Source organism: Gopherus flavomarginatus, chromosome 5 (genome assembly GCF_025201925.1).
Source record: "Gopherus flavomarginatus isolate rGopFla2 chromosome 5, rGopFla2.mat.asm, whole genome shotgun sequence".
Taxonomy (NCBI): domain Eukaryota; kingdom Metazoa; phylum Chordata; order Testudines; family Testudinidae; genus Gopherus; species Gopherus flavomarginatus.
This window is the reverse complement of record NC_066621.1, coordinates 77874093-77886402: the sequence shown is the minus strand read 5'-3', so window position 1 is coordinate 77886402 and position 12310 is coordinate 77874093. Positions and strand designations below refer to the sequence as shown.

General features: G+C 39.6%; 1 protein-coding gene across 3 annotated transcripts in view; it reads left to right on the top strand.

Annotated features, from left to right (window-relative positions):
- The window catches only part of APIP (APAF1 interacting protein), a 305323-nt gene that overhangs the window by 4313 nt on the left and 288700 nt on the right, over positions 1-12310 (top strand). For 2 of the 3 annotated variants that reach the window (XM_050955494.1, XM_050955495.1), the window contains 5 exons: positions 2424-2472; positions 5576-5693; positions 7856-7991; positions 10541-10708; positions 11397-12161. In XM_050955494.1, coding sequence (XP_050811451.1) covers positions 2424-2472; positions 5576-5693; positions 7856-7991; positions 10541-10708; positions 11397-11496 — 571 coding nt within the window. In that variant the 3' untranslated portion in view covers positions 11497-12161. Of the gene's footprint in view, positions 1-2423; positions 2473-5575; positions 5694-7855; positions 7992-10540; positions 10709-11396; positions 12162-12310 lie in introns of those variants that run through there. The other variant, XR_007774683.1, reaches the window with a different exon arrangement.

Genomic DNA, 12310 nt, shown 5'->3' with positions numbered 1-12310 from the left:
CCTCGTAGTGGCCATTGAAAGAAAGGAACAGTAATCATAATTAAGGCTAAGTTTTAGTCATGGGTATTTTTAATAAAAGTTATGGACAGGTCATGGGCAGTAAACAAAAATTCATGGACCCATGACCTGTCTATGACTTTTGCTAAAAATACCCCTGACTAAAACTAGGGGGAGGACTCCGGGGGTGCCTCGGGTGCTGGGGAGGGGGGCGCAGCCCAGGGAAGAGCTGCAGGTGCTTGGGTGGGGGCAAGTCATGGCCCAGGGGGCACCGGGGGTGCTGGGGATTGGGGTGTGGGAGCTGGGGGGGAGGAGTTGTGACCTGGGAGGGGGGGAGCACAGATGCTGGGAGGGGGGGTTGGTGGGGCTGAGGCAGGCTTCCTACCCAGATCCTGGGAAGCAGTGACCCTAGCTCCCTAGCTTCACGTGCTGCCTCCGTGGCCAATAGGAGTTGCCAGGACAGCAGAGGCACAGGTGGAGCTAGGAGCTCCCATTCCACAGGTAAGCGGCAGCCCCAATCCCTGAGCCCCCACACACCCAAACTCCTGCTGCCGGGGGACAGGAGGGCCCTGAGACTGCCCCAGCAGCAGCCAGTGCGATTGACTCGGGGGCTGTCCAAGCTGCTCAGGTAGCTCCTGGGCCAGCCGCACAAGGCTGCTGCAGAAAGTCACAAAATCCATGACTTTCGTGACAAACAGAGCCTTAGTCATAATTACACCACAGATGCATTGTTAGTCCAAGATAAATGTGATCTGAAGTCACAAAGTAGTGAAACACTGAGACTTGTCAGTACCCCTCACCTCACCACATGCGTGCAACTATGTTGCTGTTGAAGCATCTGATCTGAAGTAGAGGACATTGATTTTAAAAGTGTGAGATTAAGCATCTCAAAAGACTGCTATATCCTCTGAAGTTTTTTACAGAGTGTAAGGGTGTATTAGTCTGAGCACAGTTAGAGCCATTTAAAACTGTCCTTCGTTCTGAGGTGTGGGCTGTCATTGACTACCTTTGTTGCCTTGACCAGGTCATTTAACCTCTATGCCTCATTTTCTATCTGAGACAAGGTGGGTGAGGTAATACCTTTTATTGGACCAGTTTCTACTGGTGAGAGAAACAAGTTTTCATCATCGTTACTTGCTGGTGGAATCTAATGAATGATTTAAAATAATTGCACTAGTTTGCATATAGCACAGTAAATGGAAAATTGTTCTATTACTCTTGGTCAAGTGTCCTACATTTCAAATACTGTATTCTATTGTCAGCTCTTCATTAAACATTTAATTTTAAAACAAGACATTTTTCTTTTAGAAAGGAGATACGTAGCAATCAAATAGTAATCGATTGCTTAACATTCTACTTTCTTAGTTACCTTTCTCATAGAATGGCACCAAGCATCAGTGAATTAAATTCATTACCTATTTGCAGTATTAATGTATTAATACTAATCCATTAAAACCACTTACTTTTTTTATCGCAGATATCATGTGTTTTGTCAGGATAAGTATACTGTCTTGAAGGTTATATCTTACTCAAAGGACTCTGTCTACTCCATAAATATGAACTCCATATTTTCCCTTAGGAAACTAATACAGTCTTTGTCCTGAAATCGTTGGAAATGTATCTGTAGATTTACTGATTGTTCACTAGGTGTCTCTAGACTATAGATTTTAAAATAAGTCCTTTGAAGATGAATCGTGATTACAAATATTATCTGATATTTTATTCCCTTTTTATGGCCTTTACTGAAAATATTTCACATCCTATTTTTAAATAATTTTAATTTATGTAAAGTTGTTGAAATTCTTCATTCACATAAGCCTTGCAAGCTTTAGGTATTTCCACTTGAATATAAATTGTTCAATTTATTGAATTGTTCAATGTTTTCTTCTGTGTGAATTAAATATATTTATTCATATATTAAAACATATATAATACAATTTAGTGGTTACCACATAAATAAGTGTATTTCCCAGTAACCAAAGGTGCTGACAAACACTAATAGCTAATTGAAATTAAGCTATATATATATATATAGGTTTGGCACTGTTTTTTCTTGCATCACTCGGTGTCTACTTGCAATTTCCCTTCTGTTTCACTTTGATTCCAACTAATGTGGGGTGTGGGTTTTTGTTTTTTTCCATCAGTGTTACAAATATACTTAGTTAAATCTGTAGGCAGGTTGAAAGGGCTATTTGTATCTTGGATATTCTCAGAGCTTCCAACTGCTCTAGTAAGATCAGTGTCACACATTGAAAACCATCTGTATGTGAATGTGTGGTGGGAGGACAAGTGCGGTTGCTCATCATGTGCTGTGTAAGTTAATTCTTTATCGATAAAGGATACAGTATTAAAATGGCTCTAGCAAATTATATATTCTTCAAATTGTCTATCTCATACGTGGAGCTAAATTCTGTATCTTTTCTTAGAGATGAAATCTACATTGCGCCATCAGGAGTCCAAAAGGAAAGAATTCAAGTATGTAAAACTTATTTTTTACCTCAGAACTCATCCTTGAAAAGGAACAAAATTACTTGTAATGAGCTGTTTATTCTGAATGTTCTTTCAAAGCAGTTTTGTTTTTTTTTCTTGTTATGAAGTCTGAAACACCTTATTATTACTGACTACCTTCTTGAGACCACTGATGATTTCTCCTAGTATTATATAATCTCAGAGCAGCAATTCAGTACTTGTCCAGTGGCATATGTAGGTTACTCCTTTTGAGTTTTCTTGTCCTAAATTAGTACTGACCCTGAGATCTGAAATCTCCTTCATCCCCAGATTTGTTCTGCAACAGCCCAACATTCAGCTAGTTTGCTACTGTTTTAGTTAACAATGTATACATGCAATTGGGTAACTGTGTGCTAAAGCTTCTGTTCTAAATATTTGTATTAGGGCTTTCAATTAATCGCATTTAACTCACGTGATTAATTCAAAAATTTAATAATGATTAAAAAATTAATTGCAGTTTTAATTGTACTGTTAATCAATAGAATATCAATTGAAATTTATTAAATATTTTGGATTTTTTTCTACATACTTATATATACTGTATTCTGTGTTGTAACTGAAATCAATGTGTGTTATTTTTTGTAACAAATATTTGCACTGTAAAATTTAGAAACAGAAGAAATAGTATTTTTCTATTTACCTTATACACATACCACAGTACAATTTCTTTGTCATGAAAGTGCAACTTACAAAGGTAGATTTTTTTTTTTGTTACATAACTGCACTCAAAAACAAAATAATATAAAACTTCAGAGCCTACAAATCCACCCAGTCCTACTTCTTGTGCAGCCAATTGCTAAGACAAACAAGTTTGTTTACATTTACAGTAAATAATGCTGCCCTCTTCTTATTTACAATGTCACCAGAAAGTGAAAACATTTTGTAGCTGCCATTGCAAGTTGTTTATGTGCTACATATGCTAAATCTTCGTATGCCCCTTCATGCCTCTGCTACCATTCCGGAGGACATGCTTCCATGCTGATGACAGTAATTTAAAAAAATAATTTATTAAATTTGTGACTGAATTCCTTGGGGGAGAATTGTATGCCTCCAGCTCTGTTTTACCTGCATTCTGCTATATATTTCATGTCATAGCTGTCTCAGATGATGACCTAGCACACATTGTTCATGTTAAGAACACTTTTACTAGAGATTTCACAAAACGCAAAGAAGATAAATACAGCAGGCGACCCAAGGTTTAAGAATCTGAAGTGTCTTCCAAACTCTGAGAGGGATGAGGTGTGGGGCATGCTTTCAGAAATCTTAAAAGAGCAACATTCTGATTCGGAAACTACAGAACCCAAACCACCAAAAACCAAATCAACCTTCTGCTGGTGGCATCTGACCCAGATGATGAAAATGAACATGCGTCAGTCCACACTTCTTTGGATTATTATCGAGCAGAACCCGTCATCAGCATGGACTCATGTCCCATGGAATGGTGGCTGAAGCATGAAGGGACATATGAATCTTTAGCACATCTGGCATGTAAATATCTTGCAACACCGGCTACAGCAGTGCCAAGAGAATGCCTGTTCTCACTTTCAGGTGACGTACACAAGAAACAGGCAGCATATCTCCTGCAAATATAAACAAACTTGTTTGTCTGAGTGATTGGCTGAACAAGAAGTAGGACTGAGTGGACTTGCAGGCTCTAAAATTTTACACTGATGTTTTTTAACATAATTCTACATTTGTAAGTTCAGCTTTCATGATAGAGATCACACTACAGTTACTTGTATTAGCTGAATTGAAAAATACATTTTTTTGTTTTATTACAGTGCAAATACTTATAATCAAAAATAAATATACAGTAAGCACTGTACACTTTGTATTCTGTGCCTTGCATAATGACAGGTTTCAGAGTAGCAGCTGTGTTAGTCTGTATCCGCAAAAAGAACAGGAGTACTTGTGTCACCTTAGAGACTGACAAATTTATTTGAGCATACGCTTTCGTGGGCTACATCCCACTTCATCGGATGTATCTGCATCTGCATGCATCTGATGAAATGGGCTGTAGCCCATGAAAGCTTATACTCAAATAAATTTGTTAGTCTCTATGATGCCACAAGTATTCCTGTTCTTTTTGTATTCTGTGTTGTAATTAAATATATTTGAAAATATAAAAAGCATACAAAAATACTAAAATAAATGGTATTCTTATTGTTTTAACTGTGTGATTAATCACAGTTTTTTAATCGAGTGATTAAATTGTTATTTTTAATTGCTTGACAGCCCTATTTTGTATTTGTTTGTATGTAAATCTTTCTTTCTCTAGGGCTGCTCTGTAGACAGATAGGATCTCCCCAGATCAAGATGACCTTAGTCCAGTGATGGGCAACCTGTGGCCCATGGACTGAATGCAGGCCACCAGGGTAATCTGGTTGCAGGCCGCCATTCCCAGCCAGTGGGAGTTGTGGGAAGCGGTAGGCCGCAGGGACATGCTTGCTGCCGCTTCCTGCAGCTCCCATTGTCCGGGAATAGCAAACTGCAGCCACTGGGAGTTGTGAGGGGCCGTGCCTCCGGACGGTCAATGTCAGATAAGTGTCTTGCAGCCCACAATCAGATTACCCTGTTGGGCCACAGGTTGCCCACCACTGCCTGAGTCTATCTCAGTTCCTCACCCTTAAGAATAAAAACAGAAGAACTGCTGGAGATGAATAGTAAATACTGCCAGCTGATTTATGATGCCTGGGACTCATCCGAAACAGAAACATATGTGGAGTAAGAATCACTACTTCTCTTCTCCATCTGAGATAATACAATAAAGGATGATAGGAATCCTCTCCCTGATTGAGTTTTGGGTTTCCACGTAATGATCATTAAATGTATTAGCAGAAGAAAAGATGGGAGAAAGATATATTCTGGTATGATGCATAATTGATTTTAAGTAAAAAAAACTTTGTGCTTAATCTCATGGAGTAATTGTTTAAGAACAGTTTATTAATGCAAAAATACCGTTTAGGTAAAGCTGCCAAAAGCAAGCCTGTTTTCTAGGTATCTCCCCAGAAGAAAAGTAAATCTATTTTGGGGAAGTGTCCCAGTTTAAGCTGTTCTACCTCTCTCACAGCCTGAAGATATGTTTGTTTGTGACATGGAAGAACGGGACATCAGCGGCCCTCCACCACACAAGAAACTAAAGAAAAGCCAATGCACGCCTCTCTTTATGAATGCTTACACCATGAGAGGTATGCAATAAATGCATTTGAGTTGGACAATAATAAATCAATATAAATCAGTTCATGAAATGGAAACTCCTAAGTCATAAGTGTAGCATCACTGGAATTTAGTATTGCCTTAATTGGAAAATACTGTCGTAGCTAAATTTGTAGTCTCATGGCCTTGCAGTAGTTTCATACCAATAGATTTTAGGCCATTTTACAATCTTTTGCAGTTCTGAAGGTTAGAAATTGTAATTGCTAGTACAATGGTGTAAGAAATGTAAAGCTATTAAGATTCCAAATTATTGACAGAACATGTATTTACTTTACAATTATAAATATTTTGAAGAACAAAACTTTTCCCTTTTCTCTAACTATAGTACAGGCCAAGTCAGGGGTTTAAGAATCTTTCTCTTGCGTCTGTTATCAGAAATGCCAGAAATAGTACAGCAAGTGCAACTCTCACAATTGTTTGCCACATTAAGTGGAAGCAGCATGTCCCACATCAGTACTTTGAGAAAAACAAACCCACATGGGATCTAGTAATAGGCATGACATTTCATGCCTGACCACAGTAAACTTGGATTAGAGGCCCTGTTTGTCTGTCTACTATTTATTTCAATCCAATTAATCCTAATGTGAAAAAGGCAATTTAATCCCTTTATCTAATGCCTCTGGTCCCATTTAGAAATATATTTTAACTTTTAAAATATATATTAATCTAACACTTCTGCACTTTCTACACATTTTTATCAGTTTAATTTAATGGAATTTGATTTTAACAGTAGTTGAAGGTTTTATGCAATTGTATGAGATTTGTGTCTTTTGTCCTCCTCCCTGCCCCTCTCCTCCAAAAAAAAAAAGAAGAAAAAAAAAGAAATTAGGAGGCTATTCTTGTTTTCATGTAAAGGAAACTTGCACATGGAGAGCCTTTGCATATCCAAAGAACAACTTGCAATTTTCAGCAACATTGCAGGTTATACCTTGTGATTCCTATGCTTGACCTTTCCACCACACCACAATATAAAAATAAAATAATTGCAAGTGATGTCAGGGAACCAATATGCTCCAAAGCAGGAGTGAAAGTAACTCTGGACACTTACCGGTATGGGGTCGGGGCAGGGTCTTGGGCAGAAGTAGGGTGACCAGATGTCCCGATTTTATAGGGACAGTCCCCATTTTTGGGGTCTTTTTCTTATATAGGCTCCTATTACCCCCCCACCCTATCCCAGTTTTTCACACTTGCTGTCTGGTTGCTCTAGGTGAAAGGGGCAGGGATGGGGGTCAGCATCCCCCTGCCAGCCCTTCCAGGCCACCTGGCCCGCACCACCCGAGGCTCCAGTGGCAATTTTAAAGGGACCGGGGCTCCGTACGCCGCTGCCATGGTAGCAGCAGCAGCAGCAGCATCCGGAGCCCCAGACCCTTTTAAATTGCTGGCCCCAGTGCAGCTGCTCCCTTTGACCTCTCTCCCCTGCCCATCAGCAGCCGAGTGGGGGACAAAAGGGGCAGGGATGTTAAAGCGCTGCTGGGTCCTTTGCCATGGCAGCACTTTAACGTTGTTGCACCACCCTCGTTGGCCCTGCCAGGGGGGCGCAGCAACGCTTTAACGTCTCTGCACCTTTTTTCCTCCCCTGTCGGCAGCCCTGCTGGTACAGACCCTACATACCATACGGGCCGGTGCGGGTTCTTCCCGGTACTTCGTACTGGCCCGTACCAGCTCACTTTCACCCCTGCTCCAGAGAGAAGTAGCTGTACGTCAAAGAAACTCTCCTTCTCTTCTGAGTTCTTTGAGTCTTCTTTGTACTCTTCTGCCACTAATAAGTCAAATTTTTAATTTTTTAGAACTTCAGCACACTTTGGTGATATAATTAAAATGTTTCAGTCATATCAGCCAATGGAAAAGTAAAATAGATGCATGAGGGAAAGGTTTGCCTGGAAGTTGCACTAAAACCATCCACTGACACCATAAAGATAGCTCTCACTGTTCTTTGTAGATTACAGAATATTTCCTATTAACATACCTTTTGGTTGCTGTAAAGAACTGACTATGTTCCTTGTCTAGTCCATTAGCAAGGATGTTCAGCTGAAGGGTTGAAACTCATTTTCACATGTCAGTTTATCTTAATGGAAGGTAGGGAGTCACATTTCAATATGAAATACAGAGGCATCCCTTTTCCTTCTCCTTCTAGGAGCTGGAGCTGTGATCCATACTCATTCAAAAGCTGCTGTCATGGCTACCCTTCTCTATCCAGGAAGTGAGTTTAGAATTACCCATCAGGAAATGATAAAAGGAATCAAGAAATGCACTTCAGGAGGATATTACAGGTAGATTCCCATTTACAAGACTAATCCAGCATACACTGTTTCTGCTAAATGTCGTCTTCAAAAATGTCAGTGTCTTTTGTGGTGTCAGCATTCAAGTGAGCAATATTTCTAATTAAGTCAGAGGAATGTTCACTAAGGGGTTGATTTAAATAAAACTCACCATGCTTTTCTTGGAGCAAAGCTCAAATCCAGTTGAGGAACATTAAACTGATTAGGGAAGAACAATATTTTCCAGTATTATGAATTTCCTTACATTTCAATTTTCTGCTTTTATTGTGAATTTGAGTGACTCTGTGTACTAATGAAAGATGAGAGGCTGCCGTTTTTTTAATACTGATGCCAGATATGGTGAAAAGATAGCAGTCCCAGCTTCCAACATGCTATCTCGGGGTGACCCTAACCTGATGAAAAGAAAACACCCTATGGCTAGGGTTAAAAAGTAGCAAGATTTCTCTAACAACTCAGACATGACTTCCCCAGAGACGGTGCTGAATTATTCTAGATTTTGTGTGGTGGTTCTCACAAAGCATTGAGTTTGGACTAGCACACTCATTTCAGATAGTGTGACAACAAGATGAGAAATTACTGGGTGTTAAAGGTATACACCTCTGCACTTTCTTGGTGTTAATTTTGTAACTAACATTTTTTCCAACAACTTTTGGGAAAGTAGAAATTCATTGAGGTTTGGATTTGGTACATAAGTGTGTTCTATGCACATAAAGATGTTAACTTCACCAAAACTTTAACTTTTGTCTGCGTTAGTATTTGCATTTTTAATGTATGGCAAAGGCATCTGATAGCATTGGATAGGCACTTTTTATCTTGAATTTTGTATAAAAATCCTTTTTTGGATTCAGTTTTTAGGGGGTGTTTCTGGGTATTGTTTTCTGGTGGTTGTTCAGGTAAATATTAAGGATGGGAGTTTCAAAATATTTATCATTGGCCTAAATCTGATCTCACTGAAGTCAGCAGAAATTTTACCTTTGACTTAGTGGAAGCAGAGTCTGATTAAACTGTTTTGAAAATCCCCAACCCTCAATTATCTCAGGAGATCTTTAAAAAAAGAGTAGCATTAGCCTGGTCTCTCTCAATTTTTCTCTCAATAATAAAATAATAGTTGACACGTGCATGCCATCATTTATCTAAGAATCTTTGTAGAGCTTAATTCTCACAAACAACCTTGTGAAGCTGGTAAGTGGTTTTATAGAATCACACAGCCAGTGGCAGAGCTGAGACTAGAACCTAGGAGATGTTGCTCCCAGTCGTCTGTTCTAACTACTAGCCAGCACTTCAGCTCTTCTTTTAATTTCCAGGCTGTATGTGACTAGTAGGTGAGCTCGCAAACATCACTACAGTTGTTTCATTCATTAGACTGTAGAGTGCTTTGGGATGCCTTCAGCATGAAAGACTGTATAGAACCAGATTTTCTCTCTTTCTATAAATAAACACATCAAATACTAGATTTACTACTTTCAGCATTGCTTCATATCTATAATGTAGCTCCATCTTTTTTGAAGATGTTCTCCCACCATCTACTCAAAAAATATCTGTATGATCTTGATGGTGAATCTGGATTTGAACTAGAGATTTATTATATCTATTTAAACAAGTTTCTGCAAATATTAATTAAGGTTCAAACAATGCCAAATATCCTAGTCTCTCTTTGCTACACACTGTTGTGCAAGTTCCACTGAACAGCATGCAGCATCTTGCCTATAGTGCAGTGGGTCTCAAACTATTGTTTGCAGATTGCATGCATCCCACTGAGGACTCTGTCATAACAGAGAAATATCTTTAATTCTTCAAGCACTGACACTTCTTTCTACATGTATCCTTGGGCAGGACTCTGTCAGGGTTTCAAAAGTCTTTTTTAGGCCAACCAAATTTAGACATTTTAATCCTAAGTGGTCACTTCATACCTTTCTTTATTAAGTGTTTTTTTAAAATAAATTCAGCCATGATCAAGTTAGTAGATGTTGCCAGTGTTGGAGGGGTAACCAACATAGAAGAGGACAGACCAAAACTGCTGAGTGACTCAGACTGATGAAAGTAGTTAAGAGCAGGCAACGAAAGGAGATTTAGTGCTGAGAAAAGTAAATTTCTAAATCCGAGGAGAGAGAATAAACAGCAGATACAAAATAATGATATGTAGGCAAGCAGTTACACCAAGTGCATTAAAGTATCTTTATTTTCTTTTGTCCTGAATACTGTTCAGGTATTCCCAGTGTAGTGTAGCCCAGCACTATAGCTTTCATAGGGAAGGTGTTGTAGCAGGTTTTGAACCAGAAGTGTCCTTGAGAGGATAGAACATAGCATTGTTCACAAGATGAAAGAGTTTGAGAAACACTGTTAAAGATAGTACCAAATCCTCTGCAAATAATGAAGGGATTCCTCAATTGGGGAAAGCTTAGGACAATGGCTCTTAGATGTGGAAAAGAACTGCGATATCATCCATGCCATGTAAGAGCAGGAACAGAGTAGTCTCCTGATAGAGAACACTTCAGAACGCATTAGTTTTTAATTGCAATAATACTTCCTTTTCTATTTAGATATGATGATAAGTTAGTGGTCCCCATTGTTGAGAACACACCAGAAGAGAAGGATCTCAAGGAACGAATGGCTCATGCAATGAATGAATACCCAGACTCTTGTGCTGTATTGGTCAGACGTCATGGAGTTTACGTATGGGGAGAAACATGGGAAAAAGCCAAAACCATGTGAGTGCAATTTAAAGGTCATATCTGTTGCCATAGTAGCACTGAAATATTAATGGAGGTAGAATCACTGCATGTGCATCCCAACCACAGTTAATAGTTCCCTCTCAGCTCACACTACCAGTGACAATTGCCCCAGTCTACGGGGTTCTTGACAACTTCTTTCATGTGGGAAGGGCCCTCCCCATATACACACCAGCTTCCAGGGAAGATCTCCAAGTTGCTTACAAGTAGCAGTACCCTCCTCAACCGCCTCAGCTTACAGAGTCACACATGATGGACTGTTTTTAAATAATACTTTTTTCCCATAAATGGGAATCCATTTCCCTACCTGCCAGTGGAGAGCTGTGCAGCACAAAGCCTGGGCACCACAGAGGCCTGGCTAACCCTCCCCCACCAGAGACTTCAGTGTGGAGGTGGAGTGACTATTGCAATAAAGTGATAGCAACTGTGAAAAATTGGGACTGGGGTTGGGGATAATAGACCCTTATATAAGAAAAAGCCCCTAATATCAGGCTGTCCCCATAAAATTGGGACATCTGGTCACCCTAGATAGCAGGAGTGTGCTGCTGCCTGACCATTGGGCTATCAATGCTCAGTCTACAGAAGAAAAATGTTCAATTTTTAAACATATGCAGCATTCCTAAATGCGACCCAACTCCACATTTTTCCTGTTCTGTTTTTATTGAAGGTGCGAATGTTATGATTACCTGTTTGATATCGCAGTACAGATGAAGCTGCATGGACTAGATCCTGCAAAACATCCAGCTGAAGAAAATGGGATTGTATAAACTACTACAACACAGTTCTGTACCTCCGCCCACCCAAAATTGCAGTGCAAAAAGTGCAAATGTATTTGTCAACCTTTCATGCGTTTATAACTCAGCACCCTTCTACTGCATCTAGTAGAGCATGCTTTGTCTGTCAAAAGGTGAATTATAGATAAAGTGTTTAATAACAGCAAGTCAAGGAAAGATAGCCCCAATCCTGCAAGCTGATCTGTGCAGGCAGACCCTTATGACCAGGTCTGCAGGATCAAGGCCATGCATAGCAATTCTGCTTCAGGACTGGGTTTTTTCCCTTCAGTAGCAATAGTTGAATGCCATTTGATTAATTTCAATGGGCATGGTGGGTCACTTGTGTACCTTGGACAGAAAAACTACAGTGGATTTGGCTCCCTGTTGCCAAAGAATCAGTGTTAAATAGTAGCTGAAACTGTCTTAAAATTGACAGGTTTCAGAGTAGCAGCTTGTAGCTCATGAAAGCTCATGCTGAAATAAATGTGTTAGTCTCTAAGGTGCCACAAGTACTCCTGTTCTTTTTGTCTTAAAATTAAATGTCTCATAAAATGTAACTATCAGATTATATATTCAAACAGCTACAAAAATGATAAACACACTAAATCAGTCTCTGAATGTTTTAAGCAGAATAAAGGGATTCAGAGCAGAAACCTTAACTCCACCTCAGTGTGCCTGACTTTGATAGAGCAGCATATAATACACAGGGGCTAACTGTACACTGTCAGTTGTGCCTCCCATCTCTCTCTCAGGAATCAGGACCTGCAGCAGAGCTAGTCTGGAGGGGCCAGCAGGCTGGCTTTTAAGC